Source organism: Helianthus annuus, chromosome 17 (assembly GCF_002127325.2).
Source record: "Helianthus annuus cultivar XRQ/B chromosome 17, HanXRQr2.0-SUNRISE, whole genome shotgun sequence".
In the NCBI taxonomy this organism is placed as follows: Eukaryota; Viridiplantae; Streptophyta; class Magnoliopsida; order Asterales; family Asteraceae; genus Helianthus; species Helianthus annuus.
This window is the reverse complement of record NC_035449.2, coordinates 10,913,243-10,937,393: the sequence shown is the minus strand read 5'-3', so window position 1 is coordinate 10,937,393 and position 24,151 is coordinate 10,913,243. Positions and strand designations below refer to the sequence as shown.

General features: G+C 37.5%; 3 protein-coding genes across 3 annotated transcripts; 2 read left to right on the top strand and 1 right to left on the bottom strand.

Moving 5' to 3' along the window:
• Window positions 1–428: 428 nt before the first annotated feature.
• On the bottom strand, window positions 429–2,712 carry LOC110922035. Its single transcript, XM_022166363.2, has 2 exons — window positions 2,257–2,712; window positions 429–1,895 (listed from the first exon to the last, which is right to left on the bottom strand). The coding sequence occupies exons 1-2, from the start codon at window positions 2,634–2,636 to the stop codon at window positions 590–592; spliced, it is 1,686 nt and encodes a 561-aa protein (XP_022022055.1). The 5' UTR covers window positions 2,637–2,712; the 3' UTR covers window positions 429–589.
• A 7,992-nt stretch (window positions 2,713–10,704) lies between these two features.
• LOC110922522 (pentatricopeptide repeat-containing protein At4g21300) lies at window positions 10,705–13,542 on the top strand. Its single transcript, XM_022166812.2, has one exon. It carries the CDS (start codon window positions 10,976–10,978, stop codon window positions 13,472–13,474), a length of 2,499 nt encoding a protein of 832 aa, XP_022022504.1. The 5' UTR covers window positions 10,705–10,975; the 3' UTR covers window positions 13,475–13,542.
• Window positions 13,543–16,993: 3,451 nt separating this feature from the next.
• On the top strand, window positions 16,994–23,557 carry LOC110923469 (DEAD-box ATP-dependent RNA helicase 5). The gene is made up of 12 exons (XM_022167553.2): window positions 16,994–17,664; window positions 17,752–17,876; window positions 18,872–18,979; window positions 19,583–19,663; window positions 20,654–20,732; window positions 20,834–20,919; window positions 21,040–21,096; window positions 21,758–21,825; window positions 21,966–22,034; window positions 22,120–22,213; window positions 22,972–23,229; window positions 23,351–23,557. Exons 1-12 carry the CDS (start codon window positions 17,169–17,171, stop codon window positions 23,441–23,443), a joined length of 1,614 nt encoding a protein of 537 aa, XP_022023245.1. The 5' UTR covers window positions 16,994–17,168; the 3' UTR covers window positions 23,444–23,557.
• The last annotated feature ends 594 nt before the right edge of the window (window positions 23,558–24,151 follow it).

Below are 24,151 nucleotides of genomic sequence, written 5' to 3'. Positions count from 1 at the left end.
CAACATCAAGTTATATTGGTTTTTAGGCCCAACGCATTCTTACTCATATTTACCTATGTTCAGTTATATTCGTTCATTTACGTTCATGAACCATTCGCCAATCGTTCGTTTATATTATTAACGAACAAACATAAACGAACACAAACAAGAAAACCTTGTTCGTGTCCGATCGTTCATTCAATTGAAGTTAAACCAACGAACATGAACATGCTTTTCATATTTGTTCGGTTCGTTTACAAGCCTATATATCACTTAAAATCCACCTAAATACATACAATAGGGTTTGAACCATCGGCACTTGATTAAGAGAGCCCACCTATATTATTGAACCAAAGGTCACTTGGAAAATACGAATTAGGTTCACTTTACGATGGGGTATAAGTTAATTTGTGACTTAATCATTCATGCTCATTTTATGTTCGTCCCCCTTTATTTCCAAAATCTTCCATTTATTTAAAATTAAGAAAAGAAACATCCCTGGATTATTTGTTAACAAAGAATGAAAAATACAAGAACAAAGAGAACCCAATATTCAACAAACCACAAATATTTCCAAACAAAAAAAAAAAAAAAAAAAACAAAACATAAATCAAACTTCCATGCTTCTATCTTGTGTTCCCTCCAAATCCTCTTTTCCTTCAACCTTAGCCAAATCTTTTGATCCCCGAACCGGCGATTCCGTCTCACGTCGCTTTCGCACATGACCAGCCGCCACAGCCCCGCCATAACTACTAATGTTACTAAAGATCAAAGCAACAATGCCAATAACAGCCGCAACAAACGCCGCCCCAAACGACCTATTAACACTCCCTACACCACTCGAGCCAATAGCAAACCCGACAAACGCTCCAAGCATCCGAACCCACGCGAACCAAGCCGCGAACACCCCTTCTTTACCCGCCGGCGCGCAATCCATCAACAAAATTCGACTATGCGCATGCAGGACACCAGAAGCTATACTTTGTGCAGCAGCAAGAACCAAGACATGATTATTATGCCAGTTTTCTTTCCGGTAGTAAAACCCCATTCCGGAAGTTAACGTGGAGAGCAAGAAACCGAATATTTGCATTTTAACGGCGTCAGATTGTATAACTTTTTGAACAGGATGTAATAACGGAAGTGCTAAAACTGGAAAAAAGAAATAAGTCAACCAAGTGAATAATATGTCTTGTGGAGGCGTACAAAGTTGACCAACAATGTAAAGCACAGCCCCGGTGAATATACTCATTGTTGAGAACGACGAGAGGAAAACTCCGACGAGACTTCCGGCAGCATGCGGGTAGTTAAATATTGAAATGAAGTACTTAGATGATATCCTACAATTAGTAACTGATGATCCAATTCCGTTTGATCTAACGGCAGTGAGGATATGTACGATTCCAACGAACCATAATATCCCGCTAAAGATAGAAACAACCCATAAACTAACAAACCCTTCGGGGTTTCGAAGCATGTAGTAAGTGAACGATGCGATGGCGGCGGCTCCAAGGCAGCCGCCGGCGGTGGCGTAGAGTGAGAGCCAGCTGGAGATGGCTTGGCGGTTGGGGAAGTGGAGTTTACGGATGGTGGCGCCGACGAAGCCGCGGACCATGAGGCCGAGGTGGCGGTTGTGGAAGGCGGAGCCGACGGTGTTGGAGGCGACAATGGCGGCGATGTAGGGAGGTATGATCCATGGGGTTTTGATGATTCCGGCGGGGAGGCAGAAGATGGCTCCGATGGCGGTGGCGATGGCGGTGATGAGTTGGGAGTTTTGACGGTGGTCGAGGAGGATGGAGATGTAGGCGAGTAGCGGTCCGGCGAGGATTAGGCCGGAAAACCAAGAGATTGAAGTCCATTCTAGTGGGGAGAATGATAGGTCACCTACGTTTATTCTGGCATATGTTAGTGCTTCAAACCTGAAATTAATCAAGCAATAGATTTGTTTAGAATGAATTAGATATGTGATTCAAACATGGTTATTAAATGTGCGAGGCGCACTCAGGCCCGGGGCTTTATTTGCGCCCAGGCGCGCCTGAGCGCTCGCTTTAATAACTATGACTTGAAGAATAGTTATTAAAGGCGTGAGCCGCACTCAGGGCGATTTGTTGGGCCCAGGGCTTTATTTGCGCCTGGACGCTCGCTTTAATAACTACGGATACAAATATGGTAGGTGAAATTTTTATGACATAGTCTTAGAAGAGTAGGTTATTTTTGTAATTCTTTTTCCTATAAGTTTTTATAAAACAAAGTTATATTGAAAGGAAAAGAGAGACATACAAAGTGGTTTCCTTTTTGGTGCAATCAAGGCCTCTAACATTCTTGTACCAACCTCGAGCCGGTTCAGGTGGCGGTTTACTAAAAGTCTGGCTTATGATGAGGGGAAACACGACTGTAATAAGAACAGTGTGTGTAAAATAGGAAGATAGTTCATAAAAACACCAACCCATAACCTCACCCCTTGTGGGTTTGTCGTCTTCATATTCGTCATAATCTTCAGTTTCGGTTTCACTCTTCACCTGATCCACACTCGTATCCATGGCTTTAACATCCATCGAGCGTCTACTTTCATCGTCCTGATCCACCGAGTGCCCGCTTTCATCGTGCTCCATGGACCTTGGCCTTACCACTTCATTTGTCTCATGATTCTCTTCGGACATTTTCCTGATTGAGAACAAAACTGAAAAGATATGTATGTGATTGGTTGGGTTTAAAAATTGGGGTGTGAAATAGCCAGCTGGGATATCGAGAGTTTGGTAACTTTGGTTAGGCTTTGTAATGTTCAATTTCATAGGTGGTATAATGGCATCGTTTATTTCTTGGTTTTTTCTCACATGTTTGATAGCTGTTTTATTTAACGTGTAGTAACTTACTGAATGAGGACACAAGGATACACTCAATGAAATAAATATATTGTATATCTATCAAATTCACCCGATATCAAGTCGATGAGTTTTAGGTATGGATGACAATCGGTTAGGTATGGCTAATCCCATACTCATATCCGGTTGTAAAATCTTATCGCATACCTGACTCATTACCCGTCAGGTATTTGGGAGTATTTACCCTTTGGGTATCAGGTATACCATTGCGATTTTCACGTATATATTTTTTACTTTCCTTTATAATTTAATGCTTTTAAAATCTGTATAATATATTAAATTATGATAAATATCATACATATCATCATCACCGTAATAATATTTGATATTTTAAAAAATGTAAGTATATTATAATAGTAATCACAATTTTTTTTATTTCATAGCATATAAATATGAATAATGACATCAAAATATATAATTAAAATGAAAAGTTTATTTTTTAAATAATAAAGCTACAAGAATGAAACATTACTAAACTATAATTAATGGAAAATAAATATAAAACTTAAAAGTTTTCAGTTATATATTTCGGGTAAACGGGTATATAGTTTCGGGTAATCGGGTCGGATATCATCTAATCCCAAACCCGTCCCGTATCCGTGAGATATTTTTTTCCACACTCATACCCGTTCCAAATGCTTCGGGTTTCATGTATACCTGGCTCAGGTATTTTTGTCATCCCTAGTTTTAGGGTACACTTGCGATACAATAACATATATGAAACGGAGTTCATTGTTTCATAGCAAGGAATATCATAATAAAAAACATGAATAAGAAACAAGTCGATGCATAGGGAGTTTCATCGTTTTAAAGAATATGATGCCGGCAAATAATAATCTATTGATAAGTATGTGATTGAAGGTATAAGAAATAGGTCGATACACATAGTAAACTATGGTGGTGATTAAGAAGTTTGTGCTTTATGTTATACTCGTAGAAAAATATGATGTTTTTTTGGCATGAAAGAACGTCATGTTTTGTTATACACATTTGAGAATCTTTGTGCTCAAGATTTAACATTCTTGGTGCCTAAGGTTTCAATATTTAACATTCTTCATTCCTAGATCTAACGCTCGTAATTTTTTGTTTGAAACCCAACGATACAATCAATTGAATTTGAAAACCAACCACACAATCAATTGAAGGTTTAACACTTGTTTGAAACCCAACCACTCAATTTATCAATAATAGTCATCAAATGCTAGTATGTAAAGAGATCAATGGAAGGAATGACAAAATCGTAAATAAATATAATTATGAGGTTAGGATCCATCATTTCTTCTTCTTGGTACATAAAACGTAAAATTGTGTTATAGACATGAGATATAAAGTAGTTAAACGAGTTGTATTCAAGTTTAATACTTGTGTTACACGCGTCGTTAGAGACCTGTTAAACCCGATAAGACACGATTTGCCAGCCCTAGTTCAAGGGATGCTTAATCCCTCTATATCCTCTTTTGGATCCTTTAATCTTGAATTGCTCCACTGGCCATCTCCCTAAAACGACAGGGCTCACCGATACACCAACATCTCACTATGTAAATGTAGTGATCACCTTGTACAAATGTCTCACTCTTTCAAAGGAAGTTATCACCTTTTTCGTCTCACTTATCTCAAGTGATAGTGATCACCACTATCTCAAATCACTAAACAAATTTAGTGATGTCCCTTACAAGTCTCTCACAAAGATAAGAAATAATGCTTACAATACAATGCTCAATACAAGAATGAACGAGAACTCAGTTGTAGGACAACCTTTCTATTTTACTCTTGATATTGGTTCCTTTCTATTAGAGAGACACGGTTTACAATTATATTAGAAAGAGTTTAGAGTAAAAGAGGTGATTTTAAATGAAAGATGTCCTATTTCTTGGCACAACATAAGAACAAAGCAAGCCAAGACTGCCAGTCAAGTGGTCAATTTGGCAATCGTTACCATCGACTGCTAGACGATATCTTAGCTTGTTTGTTCTATGGTGTTGTAATTATCTCATCCGTTTTGGCAAACCCATTTTAACACATTTTCATCATATTCTTGAGTCTCAAGATAATGTCATTTGACCTCTCAAGTTGAAAACCAGTTTAACATGAAAATAGTATATTGATTTTGAGATTTTGTAAAGAATTTATGGGTGGAGATACAATAGGAAATTTATTTGGCTAAGAAGGCTAAGAAGTGATCTTGACCATTCATTTAGTTAATCAAGGGCTAAGATTAAATGATGGAAATTGAAGGGAAGCAAAGAGGCGCGTGAGTTTGTTTAGGGGCATTCTAGTCAATCCAAGGCAATAGTTTCTCTCTCCTCCAATTCCCCCACATTTTTTAAACGTTAATAACTCTTTCATACGACATTATTTTTTTTATAAAAATTGCACCAAAAAACGAGCGTTTTTTTATCTTTAAAACGAGTATACTATTGCTATATTTTCGAAAAAAAAATAAAAACCAAGTTGCGTAAAACGCAATGGAAAAAAAACCTAAAAAATGGCATTTTTCTAAAACGCAATGCATAAAAAACACAAAGAAATGTCTTATTTGTAAAACGCAATGGCCAGAAAACACAAAGAAATGTGTTATTTCCAAAACACAATAACCTAAAAACTCAAAAGAAAGTGTAGTTTCTAAAACGCAATGGACTGAAAACACATAAAAATGTGCTTTATCTAAAACGCAGTGCACCAAAAACACAAACACATGTCTTATTTCTAAAACGCAATGGCCAAAAAACATTTAAAATGTCTGTTTTCTAAAACGCAATGGACTGAAAACACATAAAAATGTGTTTTACCTAAAACGCAATGCACCAAAAACACAAAGAAATGTCTTATTTATAAAATGCAATGGCCAGAAAACACTTAAAAATGTCTCATTTCTAAAACGCAATGGCCTAAAAAAACAAAAGAAAGTGTTCTCTGTAAAACGCAATGGACTAAAAACACCTAAAAATGTGTTTTACCTAAAAGGCAATGACTAAAAACACTTCAAAAACGTGTTTTTCTAAAACGCAATGACCAGAAAACGCATAAAAATGTCTTAGTTTTAAAACGCAATGGCATAAAAACACCAAAGAAAGTGTTCTCTCTAAAACGCATTTTTAGGTGTTTTCAGTCCATTGCGTTTTAGAGAGAACACTTTCTTTTGTTTTTTTAGGCCATTGCGTTTTAGAAATGAGACATTTTTAAGTGTTTTCTGGCCATTGCGTTTTATAAATAAGACATTTCTTTGTGTTTTTTGTGCATTGCGTTTTAGGTAAAAACATTTTTATGTGTTTTCAGTCCATTACGTTTTAGAAAACAGACATTTTAAGTGTTTTCTGGCCATTGCGTTTTAGAAATAAGACATGTGTTTGTTTTTTTGGTGCATTGCGTTTTAGGTAAAACACATTTTTATGTGTTTTCAGTCCATTGCGTTTTAGAAACTACACTTTCTTTTGAGTTTTTAGGCTATTGCGTTTTAGAAATAACACATTTCTTTGTGTTTTCTGACCATTGCGTTTTACAAATAAGACATTTCTTTGTGTTTTTGGTGCATTGCGTTTTAGAAAAATGTCATTTTTTGGTTTTTTTTTTTCCATTGCGTCTTACGCAACTGGGTTTTTTTCCATTGCGTTTTACGCAACTTGGTTTTCAAAAAAAAATTCGAAAACATAGCAATAGTATACTCGTTTTAAAGATAAAAAACGCTCGTTTTTTGGTGCAATTTTTATAAAAAAATAATGTCGTATGAAAGAGTTATTAACGTTTAAAAAATGGGGGGGGGGGGAATTGGAGGAGTGCGAAACTATTGCCTTGGATTGACTAGAATGCCCCTAAACAAACCCACGCGCCTCTTTGCTTCCCTTCAATTTCCATCATTTAATCTGAGCCCTTGATTAACTAAATGGATGGTCAAAATCACTTCCTAGCCTTCTTAGCCAAATAAACTTCCTTTTGTATCTCCATCCTACATCATCCACTTAATTTCAAAATTCACATTAAAGCCATTTTTTATAAACTTAAAAGCGTTATTTTTTTATAAATATTGTTTTGATGTTTTATAAAATACCTTCGGGAAAACATCATTGTTTTATAAAGCCAATATTTTTGTAAGTTGGTTATGATTATATCAGAACTATTTTATTATAGTTTTTTTATTCCCAAATAATTAGTTTGTGGATTCGGATTTGATCTTTATTTGTTGATATCGGTTTTCATATGTTGATCTTTGTAAGCTCCCAAATCATCATCTTTGGCTTTTATCTACCTTAATATTCATTCAGTTGGTGTTTATTGCCGTTGATCTTCGTTAATCTACAATCAGTTGATGTATGTGGATCTTAATCACCAATCTTTGATCAATCCAATCCAACTCATCATTACTCTCTCGTTTGATATCCAATCCCTAACTAGTTTCATTTCCAGTGAACTTTTAACATTCATCTTTATTCTTGATGTATATCTTAAGCGTATTGGAAGTGGTGTATGCACATGTTTATCAATAACCTAAAACACAAGTTCCTAATTTCAATTATATCAAAAGTATGGATAATTTATGTCTCATAGTTAGTTCTATAATTAGCATTAAACACATTGTTATCCCAATAATCCTTTTAACTTCAACATCAATCTTCTTCGTCTTCTTAGCCCAACGTTTCAACCTCCACCTCCATTACAAGCAATCACCATCACCGACAACCTCAAACCAACACCTATGCCATAACAATTGGTCGGTTTCCAACAAACACATTTCTCAATTCATCTTTATCCCCTAAACCTAAAGCATTTTGATGAACAACCACCATATCACTGATCTGGTTTTAAGGTGGAAGAAGAAGTTGAGAAAGTGCTTCTGGCTTCTTTTACAGACCTAATTTTGTCGACCCAACCCATACATTGTGTAGGTGATTTTGATTTTTTTATCCCTCCCAATCTCATGATTTCAACCTCTTAATCTTTCGTATAACCAATTGTTCGATAAGATTCTGAACAAATCTTTTCTGATGTAGCATGTGAAATGGTAACAAAGAATTGATCACGTTGATTCTGAGAATACCCGTGACAATCTTCCCCAAACCATCCAAATTCGTCCCAAAGGATCGAGAATTTGAAATAAAAGGATGTTCTTATTGCAAAATTATTGAATGACCATCGATATTACATGACAAGTACTTAAATAAAGTTAGAAATTCAAAACGGGCCATAAAAGGGCCACGGGCCAAACAAAAGCCCAAAAACAAAATGCATAAAACATGAAGGAAAAGATAAAAGTCCTCGTAACTTCCACCAGAATGCATTTTTTTAGACCGGAACTTGGGCAAGGCCCCTTCGATTTGACTGGTAGAATGCCTAAAACGGAGACACGTAGTCAAAGTTATGGTCATTTTCGTGCATCACCCTTTGATAGCTTGGTCACATGCCTCTAGAAATGTTATGGCTCAATCTTCCACACTTGGGCCTGCATCATTTTCACTCCAAAAATTTACAAAATTATTGTTCCTTTCGAACTATTTGACCAGTTTCATCCCGTCGGAGATTGGAAACTTCACAAATTTGTGTCAGCTCAAAGTCAACGATAACCGACTTTTTGGTACTATTCCCGTATTCCGTTAAAAATTGGGAATATAAACAATTTGAATTTTCTTGACATGAGTAACTAGTTCGTCGAAATGATTCCGAAATCGATCTCCGGTTGCCGGAATCTTAAGTTTCGTAGTCTTCATTCAAATGGGTTATTCGGTGTGCTCCCTTTACACTTCTAACAGTTTGTTTGTGTCGCATAATGCTTGGTGCACTTGATCCGAGTATTGGGTCGTTGACGCAATTGATGAAGCTTAATTTGGGAAAGAATCGTCTTTCTGGTGAGATTCTTGACTCTAGAATAAGCGTCAAAAAGGTTGGGTCGATTTTGACAAAAAATCATTTTGAAGATGAACATGTGTTATTTTGAAATGATAAATTTACCTCTCACATTTTAGCTGTGGATGTTAATTAACAGAGAAGTTAACCTTCGTTAAGGGGCTGTTTGGCAACTTCTGAATGGTTAAGTGCTGAACCAGTAAGAGGTCTGAACCATTAAGAGCCAGTATAATGCTTAACCGTTCAGAGTCAAATGTCTGACCAATTCAGATTAGAAGTCTTAATCATTCAGACTCAGTATAATGCTTAACTATTTAGTGGTGAATGTCTGAACCATTCAGATATCTGCTTGCGAAACAAACAGTTTGAACCATTAAAAACCTCATTAAGTGCTAAACAAACAACCCCTAGAAACAAAACATGTTAAATTTTGAAACAGTAGGGCATCAAAAACGTGAAAGATGAATATAAGATGATGTTTTAACTAAATACCATGGAATACATGAAACCTGCAGTTTACTAAAAAAAAAAAACTTGTATTCCAGAAGAGTAAATTGCCATTTTAGTCCATGAGTTTTGTTCAAATTTGCCAGTTTAGTCCAAATAGTTTTTTTGTGCATATGGGTCCCTGACTTTTACATTTTGTTGCCATTTTGATCACTTTGCCTAACTCCATCCAAAAACTCCATCTTTAACCAGGGGTATTTTGGGGATTTTCATTTTAAATGTTTTTAATTGTCATTTTGATCCAATTCAAAAAATCAAAAAATTCCAAAAAATCAAAAAAATTCCAAAAAATAATAAAAATTCTAAAAAATCATAAAAATTCTAAAAAATCCAAAAAATTCTAAAAAATCCAAAAAAATCCATTTTGGCACGAACCGTTTCGACCCGTACCGTTTCGAAGCTGAACCGTTTCGACGCGAACCGTTTCGACCCGTACCGTTTCAAGCCGAACCGTTTCGACCCGTACCGTTTCGAACCGAACCGAACCGTTTCGAGCTGAACCGTTTCGAACCCGAACCGTTTCGAGCTGAACCGTTTCGACGCGAACCGTTTCGAAGCCGAACCGTTTCGACCCGTACCGTTTCAAACCGAACCGTGTCGTATCGAACCGAGCCGTATCGAACCGAGCCGTTTCGAACCGAACTGTTTCGACCCGAACCGTTTCGACCTGAACCGTTTCGAGCCGAACCGTTTCGAGCCGAACCGTGCCGTATCGAACCGAGCCGTTTCGAACCGAACCGTGTCGTATCGAACCGTGTCGTTTCGACCCGTACGGGTCGAAACGGTTCGGTTCGAAACGGTACGGGTCGAAACGGCACGGTTCGGTTCAAAACCGTACGGGTCGAAACGGTTCGGTTTGAAACGGTACGGGTCGAAACGGCACAGTTCGGTTCGAAACGGTACGGGTCGAAACGGTTCGGCTTCGAAACAGTACGGCTCGAAACGGTTCGGGTTTGAAACGGTTCAGCTCGAAACGGTTCGGTTCGATACGGCACGGTTCGGGTCGAAACGGTTCGGCTTGAAACGGTTCGGCTTCGAAACGGTACGGGTCGAAACGGTTCGCGTCGAAACGGTTCAGCTTCGAAACGGTACGGTTCGAAACGGTTCGCGCCAAAACGGATTTTTTGGATTTTTTAGGATTTTTTGGATTTTTTAGAATTTTTATGATTTTTTAGAATTTTTATTATTTTTTGGAATTTTTTTGATTTTTTGGAATTTTTTTGATTTTTTGGAATTGGATCAAAATAGCAATTAAAAACATTTAAAATGAAAATCCCCAAAATACCCCTGGTTAAAGATGGAGTTTTTGGATGGAGTTAGGCAAAATGATCAAAATGGCAACAAAATGTAAAAGTCAGGGACCCAGATGCACAAAAAAAACTATTTGAACTAAACTGGTAAATTTGGAAAAAACTCAGGGACTAAAATGGCAATTTACTCATTTCAGAATCATTTTTAATGATTTGTCATGAGGGTTCGTTTCTCTGGCTAAGTGGCTAGTACCAACCTGGTAGATTTTCACCCTACAATGTCTTCTTAAACCCTTAAATTGCATATCTTTTCATTACGAATTACCTGAAAATCCCCGCAGAACCCTGAAATCAAATTCGATTTGGGGGGTTTTCCAACCCAGTCATCTGTTTCAAACGATAACAACATCCAGTTTGCTATCTTTTCAACAGTTAAGACAATTGGACTTAAATAACTGTTATCAGATGAAAACATATTAAAGTTATTGTTTCAGTTTTTCCAAAAGGGATGTAATTTGACTTAAAATGTACCCAAAGAACATCTCATTCCACAGGAGATTTTCCCAAATTACATCGGTCGGGTCTTTCCAATACACAAAGGAGGATTTAATATCCAAACTTGCATCAGTTTTGCAATCTTGTTCACACCCTAATCCTGACCCACAAGTAATTCATCAAGGCCAGCAACTTCATGCTCAGATAATCGTCAATGGAATCAACCACGTGGGCCTACTGGGGTCAAGATTACTCGGAATGTACATACTTTGTAACAAATTCATTGATGCCAAGAGTGTGTTTTATAAACTCGATTTGGTCTACGCGTCACCGTGGAATTGGATGATCAGAGGGTTTACTATGATGGGGTGTTTTGATTCTGCAATCTTGGTTTATTTTAAGATGTTGGGGTATGGAACTTGTCCTGATAAGTATACTTTTCCGTATGTGGTTAAGGCGTGTGGTCGGTTGGGAGCGGTTGGGTTGGCGAAATCTGTTCATCGGACGATTCGGATCATGGGTTTTGAGATGGATGTTTATGTAGGTAGTTCTTTGATCAAGTTGTATGCTGAAAATGGTTGCATTGATGATGCACGCCAACTGTTTGATAAATTGCCTCAGAGAGATGATGTGTTGTGGAATGTTATTCTTAATGGTTACTTGAAGCATGGGGATTCAAAGCATGTTGTTTTACTGTTTAACCAGATGAGGAGTTCCGATACTCGACCAGGGTCGGTGACATACGCGTGTGTTCTGTCTGCGTGTGCGTCTGATGCGAATGTTAACCTCGGCACGCAAATTCATGGTCTTCTTATCAAATGTGGACAGGTGTCGGATCCTCAGGTTCTCAACACGCTAATCGCGGTGTATGCAAAGTGTCGATGGTTGTTTGACGCGCGGAAACTTTTCGATAGCGTACAAGAAGCCGGTTCGGTTACGTGGAACGTTATAATTGGCGGGCATGTGCAGAATGGACTCATGAATGAAGCTTTAGATTTACTTCGTGAAATGATATTCGTCGGAACCAAACCGGACACAATCACGTTAGCAAGCTTTCTTCCGGCTTTATCTGAGTCCGCATCTATAAACCACGGGAAAGAGATACATTGTTACATTTTACGACAAAATGTGCATTTGGATGTTTTCTTAAAGAATGCGCTTATCGACATGTATTTTAAGTGTCGGGAGGTCGAAATGGCACGTAATGTTTTCACTTGTAGTAGAGACATAGACGTCGTGATATGCACTGCGATGATATCCGGTTATGTCCTTAACGGGATGAACTTTGACGCTTTAGAAACTTTTCGGTTTTTGCTTAACAAGCAAATGAAACCGAACGCTGTTACGCTTTCGAGTTCTTTACCCGCTTGTGCGGGTTTGGTTGCTTTAAAATTAGGCAAAGAACTGCACGGTCAAATTTTAAAAAACGGGTTAGAAGGAAGGTGTCATGTCGGAACGGCAGTCGTCGATATGTACGCAAAATGTGGAAGACTTGATCTTGCACACCAAGTGTTTGATAAAATGTCTGAGAAGGATTCCGTTTGTTGGAATTCCATGATAACTAGCTTTTGTCAAAACGGTCAACCCGAGAAAGCCATTGAGCTTTTCCGTGAAATGGGTTCCGAAGGAGCGAAATACGACTCGGTAAGCATATCGGCTGCTCTTTCTGCGTGTGCGAATATACCATCACTCGGGTATGGAAAAGCAATCCACGGGTTCATGACAAGAGGTGCGTTGAAAACCGATCTTTACGCAGAGAGTGCGTTAATCGACATGTATGCTAAATGCGGAAACCTAGAATCCGCAAGAAACGTGTTCAACACAATGCCGATTAAAAACGAAGTATCGTGGAACAGTATCATTTCCGCTTATGGAAACCACGGTCACCTTCGCGAATGTCTTTCGCTATTTCACGAAATGAAAGAACACGGATTCCACCCCGATCACGTCACCTTTCTCGCAATAATTTCCGCATGCGATCACACCGGTTTGGTTGACGAAGGTTACCATTATTTCAAATCCATGACAAACGATTATAAAATCGCACCACGAATGGAGCACTACGCGTGCATAATCGATCTGTTCGGTCGCGCAGGTCGGTTAACCGAAGCGTATGAGATCATAAAGTCTATGCCGTTTGATCCCGATGCGGGTGTTTGGGGCACGTTGTTAGGTGCGTGTCGGGTTCATGGGAATGTTGAGCTGGCTGAAACGGCGTCTAGTCAGCTTTTTGAGATGGACCCCACGAACTCAGGATATTATGTGCTGCTGTCGAATGTGCAGGCGGATGCTGGGAAATGGGAAGATGTTAATAAAACGAGAAATATGATGAAACTTCGAGGGGTTGAAAAGGTGCCGGGTTATAGTTGGATTGAGGTGAATAACGAGACGTATGTTTTTGGCGCGGATGACACGTGTAACCCGAGGGCTGATGAGATTTATAGTTTGTTACGGAATTTTGTTTTGGTGGTTAAGGATGAAGGGTATGTGACAGTTGAGAAACAGCATAACTTGATAGGGTTTTATTGATTGAATGCTTTAACTTACATGAAATACATTTGGTTGACGACACAATCATTATGAATGGTATGGTGTCACATGGATGTTACGGGTTAAATCCGAACACGAAATCTATTTATTCGTGTTGAGTAACCCAAACGCGATCCGTTTAACCCTTTTATCTGAATGGGTCAAAAAGGCTGGCGGTTGGTTGGTAATAAATAGGTTAAACGGGTCGTAAATGGTTGATGGATCGACTTGTTTATTAATGTTCTCATTTTTCGCTTTGTAGACTGAGATATCCATTAGAAAGTAGGTATCCTGCTAGTAGCAGGTTAAATATGTCCCATCTGAATACGATCTGTTTAGTTAAACATGTGAATACAAATTTAGGTGTTTGTTTTTTCTGAAAAGCTCTGTGCAAGCTCTTTTATCTGTGCCGCACAGACCACGTGCAGATATTGTCACGCGCAGACTGTTTGTTTTTCCGAAGACGTTTCATTAAAAAACGTCTGCGCGAGCTTTTTTTGGTGCAGACTTGGCCTAGCCACTACTAAGATCTTCTAAGGTCTGCAGAGAGTTAAACACCACCGCCCATCACCACCACCACCGTCCACCACCCACTACCGTCCATCACCGTCCATCACCACCACGACCACCGTCCATCACCACCATCATCCATCACCACCACCACCACCCACCACCACCGTCTACCACCATCACCGTCCAGCAGGACCACCACCGTCCGTACACCACCACCAGTTTATTTTAGAAGTCTGCATACGTTAACAAACAAACAACATTCTTCTTGCAGACTGCAGAGATTTGGTTCACCTCTTCTTCTACAGATGTCTGCAGATGTGGTTCGCAGACTGCAGACATTTTACCTCTTAAAAAACAAACAGCACCTTAAAGTCGAGATAGAATAAAATAATAAATGATGAAATAATCAGAAACTAACATCTGATTTAGTATGCAACTTACTTAATCTGATTTAGTATGCAACTTACTTAATCTTTGAACCATTATATACTTAAAATCATCCATAAGCTTTGCAAAAGGTTAGGAAATCCATACTGGACTTATAATCATGAATTCATGACAGTCAAGTCTCCTAGAATATTAACCATGTATTTTTCTCATCCAAAATCAAAAGACCTCTTTTATTTATTTATTACTTTTTATCTTATTTTTTTACTAAGCAATTACATCTTAGTAATTAAAATTAAATAATGCTCCTTCCTCTTTACACTTTTGTCCCACCGAGCAAAAATAAAATAAAAATGAACTCCAAGCCTTACAACCAACCGAAGGCGAAAGAAAAAAATGAAAGGAATTTGAGTAAGTGATTTCAGCATCGATAATCAAACGAGCCTGAGGATCATGATCTCTCTTTGGTATTGAAGTTGATACTCACCTGAACCCGTTTAAGTTTGTTTGGTTCTCGAGTGTTGATGGCACACGAGATTTGAATCTATTGTCGATGGAGTTCGAAGGAGGATGATAGTACATACGAGCGGTTTGAGGGCAGTGAGAATGAAATCTAGCAACCACTCTCACCCCCACACCCAACATCTCCATATATTTCCCCATTAAATCGATTATAGCGATGCTTATACCCCCGGAGCCAATCATAATCGAAATGAAGGCTGGTGAGGACAATATTTAATCTTATCCAAGAGTGCAAATAACATGTAACATGGAGAATTATATGGGAAATTTGTGGTGATTTATTTGCTTTGAAAACGGTCAAAGAATGATATAACTATAAAAACGTTATATATAAATTGTCTAAACCAAGGTGTCAACTAAATGCAAGGACATGTTGGTATTTATGTACATACTTTATCTATGCATTTGATGTATGAGTTGTATATTGTTATACAACATTTGGCTATAAGTAATTTGTTATTTACTATTCCAAATATGAAAATGTATAAAAACATATAACCAAATGAGTAAATTACGTTTTTAGCCTATGTGGTTATATCATTTTTACTATATTAGCCCAAAATAAGAATTTTTAATATATCTGCCCCCATGGTCTCTATAATTAATTATTTCGGCACCTAAGTCTAACCATTTTAGCCCCCATGGTCTCTATAACCAAACTTTTTGGCCCCCATGATCTCTAGACTTAGGGGCCAAAATGGTTAGTTATAGAGACCATGGGGGCAGATATGTTAAAAATTCTTATTTTGGGCTCATATAGTAAAAGTGATATAACCACAGGGGCGAAAACGTAATTTACTCTAACCAAATATTTCCATCAAATCCGATATCAATAAATGCAAAATTTAATACTCTTATTATATCTTAAAATGTAGAAGGGAGACTAATATCGATACACCAATGACATGATATCGGTATCCTAGCTGCTATACAACCCATATAGCAAGGCTTATCAGAGTAATACACGACTCTGTCACTTTTTACCTCATAAATACACCCCATGTCACTTTTTTCATCAACCAATACAACTCATATCACTTTTTTCACCCTGACAAAAGAAACGGCGTACTTAACAATAACATGACAATGACATGACCAATTCGGCCCATATCACTTTTTTGCCCCTCAGTAAGGCGCGTATGAACCAATACAACACATAGTATTAGATTGTGAGGGTGGCGTACCTATAACATCACGCACCCATAACAAAAATATTTAACATCAATTTAAAAATTTAAGTAAATTACTTTTTGAGTTCTTGTGTTTTAGTGATTTTAACTATTTGAGTCCAAAAATAAAAAGTTTAACGTCCTAAGTTTCTAACTGTTCATTTTATAACGTTTTGAGTGCTTGTGTTTTAGTGGTTTTAACCACTTGAGACCAAAATCAAAAGTACAAGTGTTAAAAAGTTGGAGTCAAAATGTTATAAAATGAGTGGTTAGAGACCCAGAACGTTAAACTTTTTTGATTTTGGACTAAAATGGTTAAAATCAATTAGACACATAGACTCGTAAGTTACTCTAAAAATTTAAGGTATACTGACCTCTAATAATCACAAGTAGACATTATTGGCCATTGGCAGTCCCACATTTTTTATTATCCTGGTAGTCCCACCTTTCAACTATTTTTTCTCCATCAGTCCTCAATTAAAAAAACTTAACAGAGTTAAGTTTTTTCCGAATTACAAACTGACGTTTTAGGGCTTTTGATAAGAATGAGGATACGAGTCTATTGATGTAAAACTTACCTCGAAACGGTGCTCCAAACGAGTAGATTTCTGTTAATTGGAAGTTTGAACACTCGAATTGAAACAATGTTTTCATTGATTGGAGCACCATTTCGAGGTAAGATTTACATCAATAGAATTGTATTCTCGTTCTGATCAAAAGCCCTAAAACATCAGTTTGTAATTCGGAAAACAACTTAACTCCGTTAAGTTTTTTTTAACTATGGACCGGTGAAGGAAAAATAGTTGAAAAATAGGGCTGTCATGGGGAATAAAAAAAGATGGGACTGACAATGTGCAATGACGTTTACTTGGAATTATTTGAGGTAAATATCAATTTAATACCCTTATTTCCATCACATATGAAATTTGATGCAATTTTGCCAGTCTCTTAATTCCGAAGGAGAAAAACTGAAAAAACCCAAAATCCACAACCTCTAAAACCCTAAAAACTCAACCTCCAACATCTCCAGCCTCTCAGTTTCTAGTGGGCACAAAACCTTCTTACGCCCACCAAGAAACCGTCTTTCCTCTTCCTCCTTCAACATGCCGACTATCACCGACAGTACCACCAAATCCGACAAGAAGATCAAGAACAAAGACCACAAAAGAAAGCTTCAAGATCAAGAACAACAACAACCTGAACAAGAACAAGCAGAAGCACCCAAAAAAGACAAGAAAAAGAAGAAAAAAGAAAAGCTTGAACCAGAAACTGTAAATGGAAACGAAACCTCAAATGGGTCAGAAGAGTTGAGTGAAAAAAAGAAGAAAAAGAAGCAAAAGAAAGAAGAAAAAGAAGAAGTTAAGGAAGTTAATGGCGGTGTGGATGAGGTTAGAGAAAGTGAGGATAATGTTGTGGTTTCTGGGAAGGATATAAGTGATTCAAAGTACAAAGCTTTGAATACTTTTGCAGAATCTAATCTTTCTGATCAACTGTTGGAGTGTTGTAAGAATTTTAGTAAACCCTCGCCGATTCAGTCGAATTCTTGGCCGTTTTTATTACATGGGCGTGATTTTATTGGGATTGCTAAAACTGGGTCAGGTAAATTTGGTGTTTTTGTTGTGAAAGTTGTGATTTTTATGGGTTTGTGATTTGGGGTTTTGATCTTTGATTGTGGGTTTTGATTAGGGAAAACTTTGGCATTTGGGATACCTGCTATGAATCATATTTTGAATAAGAGGAAGAATAAAAGTAACAAGAAAGTGACTCCACTTTGCCTTGTGCTTTCACCAACAAGAGAACTTGCTCAACAGGTGTGTATTTGATTTCAATTATACATAGGTTATAGAAGCTTGACCCAAATAACCGGGGGGGGGGGGTCGAAAACGTATATACCAAAAAATTTCTATAGAACCGGGGGGGTCGAAAAAACGTATATACCCAAAAATTTCTATACGAAAACTACATATATAACACTACTGAGCGAAAAGTTCGGGGGGTCGGGCGCCCCTCCCCGCCCCTTCTATACTTCGCCACTAACTGCATTAACAGAACTTATGGGATCAACTTTGGTATAGGCACTACATCATATATATGATTTAATAAGTGAAAGGAAATGGTTGTATTAACTTTGAGTAGGGCTGCAAACAAACCGAACGAACACGAACAAGTTCTTGTTCATGTTCGTTTGTTAAGAAATATAAGTGTTCACGAACGGTTCATGAACGCTTACCGAACAAGATTTTGTGTTCGTGTTTGTTTGTTTGTTAAGGAAATTAACTTGTTCGTGTTCATTTGTGTTTGTTTGTTAATTTTAGGCAACGAATGAAAATGAACGATGATAAACATAAACTGTTCATGAACACAAATGGTAACAAACGAACACAAACAATTGTTCATGAACAAAATATATAATACATTGACACTTATTAAATGTTTTATTTGTCGGAATTTTGAAGTATTTAAATAAAATATAAAAGCGAAAAACACTAATGAACTATTGAACACAAACGAACACGTTACCGAACGTTCACGAACATAAATGAACGAACATGCCTTCTGTTCATGTTTGTTCATTTAACTAAACGAACGAAATTTCTTGTTTGTGTTCGTTTGTTTAATAAACGAACAAACACAAACGAACTTCCCGCCGAACGGTTCATGAACTGTTCGTCGAACGTTTGGTTCGTTTGCAGCCCTAACTTTGAGGTTGCAAAGAAAGATAATCTTGTTTAGTTCTGTTTTTTTTCATTGGAAGATACGATTTTAAATCATGTATGGTTTTACTAATTTGGGTTCGATTTGTCAGATTTATGATGTTCTATCTGATGCTGGGAAACCTAGTGGTGTTCGATCAGTTTGTGTTTACGGAGGAACTTCAAAAGGGCCCCAAATTTCTGCTCTAAAATCTGGAGTGGTAAGATCACTTATCCATCGCGCGTTCATATAAAAGATCATTCGAGTAAATTCAAAATTTAGCTTTTGGTGTACTGATCTATGGTTGGCTACTGTACTCATCTATTTGTTAGTTTGAATTGAAACAGTTATTATACAGTAGGGGAAGGTTCAAATGAAAACCACTAGTTAACGTGAAAACTCGAAAACTAACTAAAAAAGCCTAAAAACATACCAATTTCTTTTTTTTTCATACCAATTTTCGCTATTTTAGGTATATAAAAAAACTTTTTTTCAAAAAAAGAAAAAAAAATAAATTTTGTAGTGCACATGTCACATGTGTAGTACACTACACATGTGAATTATTACACATGTGCACTACAATTTTTTTTTTTAAAAAAAAGTTTTTTATATACAAAAACTAGCGATTTTTAATAAAAAAATTGCAAAAAATAAAAATAAAAAAAATTTTGTGTGTTTTTTAGGCTTTTTTAGTTATTTTTCGAGTTTTCGCGTTAAAAGTGGTTTTCATTTGAACCATTCCCTTATACAGTATACACACATACATATGTATTTTCTTGCCACTATTTCACATATCTCTCGTTTCCTCTTTTCTCTCTCTTAGGATATCGTTATTGGAACCCCCGGACGATTGAAGGATTTAATAGAAATGGGAGTGTGCCAGCTACAGGAGGTCTCTTTTGTGGTAAGCAAATGCAATTTCTAAGATGCATGTGTAATTTACTAATCTATAACAATGGTATATGCAGTTAATATCGGTGATATATCGGTGAGATATCGGTCATATCGGTCCCCTAGTAAAATATCGGTACCGATATTATCGGCGATATTGACCGATATAACAGGTATCTCACCAATATTTGACCAATATAACCGATATATCACCGATATTTGACCGATATAACCGATACATCACCGATATATCACCGATATTTGACCAATATAACCGATATATCACCAATATTTGACCAATATAACCGATATATCACCGATATTTGACCGATATAACCGATACATCACCGATATATCACTGAATTATTATTGTTAAATTGCTATATATGTAAATTTTGCATTATATTAAAATTACCGATATCCCACCAATATCTCACCGAGATAACCTATATCTCAAATATCGGTCACTGACCGATATCCGATATTTTACCGCCTTGGTTTAAAAAAGCGCGCCTTAAGCGCGATTAAGCGCGAAGCGCACCTAGGCGCAAAGTAGATCGCCTTGTGTGACATAAGGCGCATGATGTACAAGAAGCGCAGCTGAGGCGCGCTTTTTAGGGGGAAAATCGACACAAGACGCAGCTGAGGCGCGCGCTTTTTGTACGTTGGGTGTTTCTATGCTTCTGAGTGTTGTACACCAGGCTTTTTATGTTGTACATTTATGTTTTTTTTTCATTTTAAAACATATATAAAGCTTAATTATAGCTACATCATAGCTATTGGATGTTAAACACTTATGGGATATATAAAATAAAATATATAATCACTTTGCGCTTCGCGTACGAAAAGCTCACCGCTTTTGCGCTTCGCTTTTTAAAAATCGGTTTTAGGCTTCATCGCTTTTGTGCGCTTCCCGCTTTTTTAAACCAAGTTTACCGCATTAACTGCATAACTATATATTCCATATGTAAATACAATCATTGAATTTTACTTTATTTTGCAGGTGCTTGATGAAGCCGATCGGATGCTTGATATGGGATTTGAACCAGAAGTCCGTTCCATTCTTAGCAAAACAAGTTCTGGTATATGATCAATTTTACTTTTAATTTTTTTTGACCTAAAAAGTCAAAACTATAGCTTTTTGTTGTATCTATTTTCATGCTTTTTTTTCTGTAATATGCAGTTCGTCAAGTTGTAATGTTTAGTGCAACTTGGCCCTTAGCCGTGAATCAACTCTCTCAGGAATTTATGGATCCGAATCCCGTTAAGGTGATCATTATTAGCTTCCTTGTTTAGTTGTGTTCTTCTGACAGTAAAAATGAAGTTGTAAATAATTGTACTTGTATAGGCGGCAATTTGTGTTTTTTATAACATGACCTTTCTTGTCAGGTTGTTGTAGGATCAGAGGATTTGGCTGCCAACCATGATGTCATGCAGATAGTCGAGGTACTGTAAATATCCGTGATCTGTTATTTCTTACAATTTCATTTTTTTTTGTAAAAAGGGGTGCAAACGAGCCGAGCCAGAGCTTGAGCTTGGTTCGAGCTTTGTTTTCAAAGCTCGAGCTCGGCTCGTTGACAGTTTCTCAAGCTTGAGCTCTGCTCGGACTCGGCTTTTTTTATCTACTAATTAATATATTAAATAAAATAATATGATTAATAGACCCGTTTAGGCTCACGAGCTCGATAAGTGAAGTTCGGGTTCATGCTTGTTTACTAAACTAACAAATTATCAGGTTCGAACTCGGCTTGTAAACAAGTTTAAATAAGGTCGGCTCGGCTCTTTTACTAGACAACTTTAAATACGGGGTAAATGTTATTAAATATTAATAAAGACTAATAATACACTAAGGCTCGATAAGGCTTGATGAGCCTGACAAACTTCACATGCCAGGCTCGAGCTCAGGCTTGATAAATAAACAAGCTTTATAATAGGCTCAAGCTCGGCTCGGGCTCGATAAGGCTCGGCTCGTTTCGAGCTTTTCTTGAGCCGATCTCAAGCCGCTCGGCTCATTTTCACCCCTATTTTTATATAAGCTCACCTGGACCTTAGTTAGATAGGTGTTTTGAGTCTAATAAAAAATAAGACTTCTTGCATTTAAATGTAGGTGTTGGAGGATCGAGCACGTGATGAACGTTTAGTTACATTGCTAGAGAAATACCACAAGTCAAGAAGGTTCTTTTTTTTTTCTTTCTACCACCTCTATTTATGTTTTTTTTCATAATGTATTCACATGAGAACTTTGAACCTATTCCGATAATTTCTTTTTCTGATATTTTCTGTAAGTTACTAATTCTTGGCCGTAAATCTTTCAGGAACAGAGTTCTGGTCTTTGTATTATACAAGAAGGAAGCATCTCGGGTTGAGAATATGTTACAAAGAAGGTGAGTTGCTTTACCGCTTTACCCCTTCCTGCTGACCTTATTATTAGTTGATACTAATATTATTATATTTTTGTCGGTTTTACAGGGGTTGGAAGGTTGTTTCCATTAGCGGTGACAAACAACAAAAGGCGCGTACCGAGGCACTTCAATTATTCAAGGATGGTACTTCTCCTCTATTGGTAAGTGAAACCTTGAAGATCATTTATACCTAGGGCTTCAAACGAACTGAACGTTCAGCGAACGGTTTGTGAACCGTTTGGCGGGAAGTTCGTTTGTGTTGGTTCATTTAATAAACGAACGAACACTAACAAGAAATTCGGTTCGTTTAGTTAAATGAACCAACATGAACAGAGATCTTGTTTGTTCATTTATGTTTGTGAACGTTCGGTAATGTGTTCGTTTGTTTGTGTTAGATAGTTTTTTAATTTTTATATTTTTTAAATACTTCAAAATTTCGACAAATAAAATATTTATTAAGTATCATTGTTTTATATCATTTGTTTATGGACGTTTGTTTAGTGGCGAAGCTTGAGATTTCCGACCGGGGGGGGGGGTCGAAAGCGTACATACCCAAAAATTTCTATACCAAAAAAACTACATACTCTCCACTACCGAGCGAAAAGTTCGGGGGGTCGGCCGCTCCCTCCCGCCCCCACTATCCTACGTCCTTGCGTTTGTTTGTGTTCATTTGTTTTCATTTGTGTTCATGAACATTAATTTGTGTTTGTTTGTGTTCATGAACAAAAAACATCGTTTGGTAAGTGTTCATGAACACGTATATTTCCTTAACAAACGAACACGAATAAGGTCTTGTTCGGTTCGTTTCGTTTGCAGCCCTATAATTATACCGTGAAGATTGGTACTTCAATATTTTCAGACATGATTTTGTAGTATTTACTCTGAAAATTATTTATATATTTTTTTGGTGTTGGTGCAGATCGCTACAGATGTAGCCGCTAGGGGGCTGGATATTCCAGATGTTGAAGTTGTAATTAACTACAGCTTCCCGTTGACCACAGAGGATTATGTCCACAGAATTGGAAGAACGGGTCGGGCTGGTAAAAAGGGCGTTGCACACACTTTCTTCATGAAGGAGAATAAGGCACTTTCTGGTGAGCTGATAAATGTTCTTAGAGAAGCAGGACAGAATGTACCGACAAACCTTTTGAATTTCGGAACTCATGTTAAGAAAAAGGTTCGCGCTTTGTTCTTTTTGAATCTTGGTTTGACTTTTTGGTCAACGAACATAATTTCCGAACTTAAAGTTATTTATTTATAAGAATGAAAATCAATATGTTTTTTTCTTTATTGGTCAGGAGTCGAAGCTCTACGGAGCCCATTTCAAAGAAATTTCTGCAGATGCACCGAAGGCTACCAAGATTACATTCGACTCTGACAATGAAGATTAACTGCAAAATTTTGACCAAAAATCATATGTTTTTATTGTAATCTTTGGATAATTTTGATTAAACTCATACTACTATTGCAATTGTCTGTTTACTTCATAGTATTTTATATAATTATCTAGTCTTCTTAATGGTCTGATGTTGGTGATCTAAGACACATTATCTAATATAACAATTTGGGTAGACTCTTAGGAACAGTTCCAGTTTTCAGGTTCGTTGACCTACATCTGCCGGTCAGTCTTGCATTTTTTGAGAGAAATGAGAAGCCAGAGCACAGAAAGCCACCGGCGGAGAGAAGTGAGAGGGAGAGAGAGCAGAGAAACGTTGTCGCCAGCGGTCTGTTGGTTCGTGGCTAGAGAGCCTCCGTCACCGGCCATCTCTGTACACTAGGTTCTTAGGAACAGCATCACACACCCGTTTAGAACACCGATAACCACCGCCCTACCCCTAATCCAGGTCCGGCGACATCCAAATTTAGGGCATCGCTCACCACTACTCTGCTGTGAACATATGCATCTACCGCCGGACCATCTTCGTGGCGGAAAGGGCAAGCATATTTAAGGATGAGATTGGCTTGGGAAATCATGCGACGGAGAGATGGTGTGTTTGTGGTGTAGACGACTGGGGGGATTCCTCAGTCTGAAGAAGACGACTGTAGGAGGCACACCTGCGGCGCGTTTAGGTTTTTCCGGGAACCCTAACAGCGGTGGC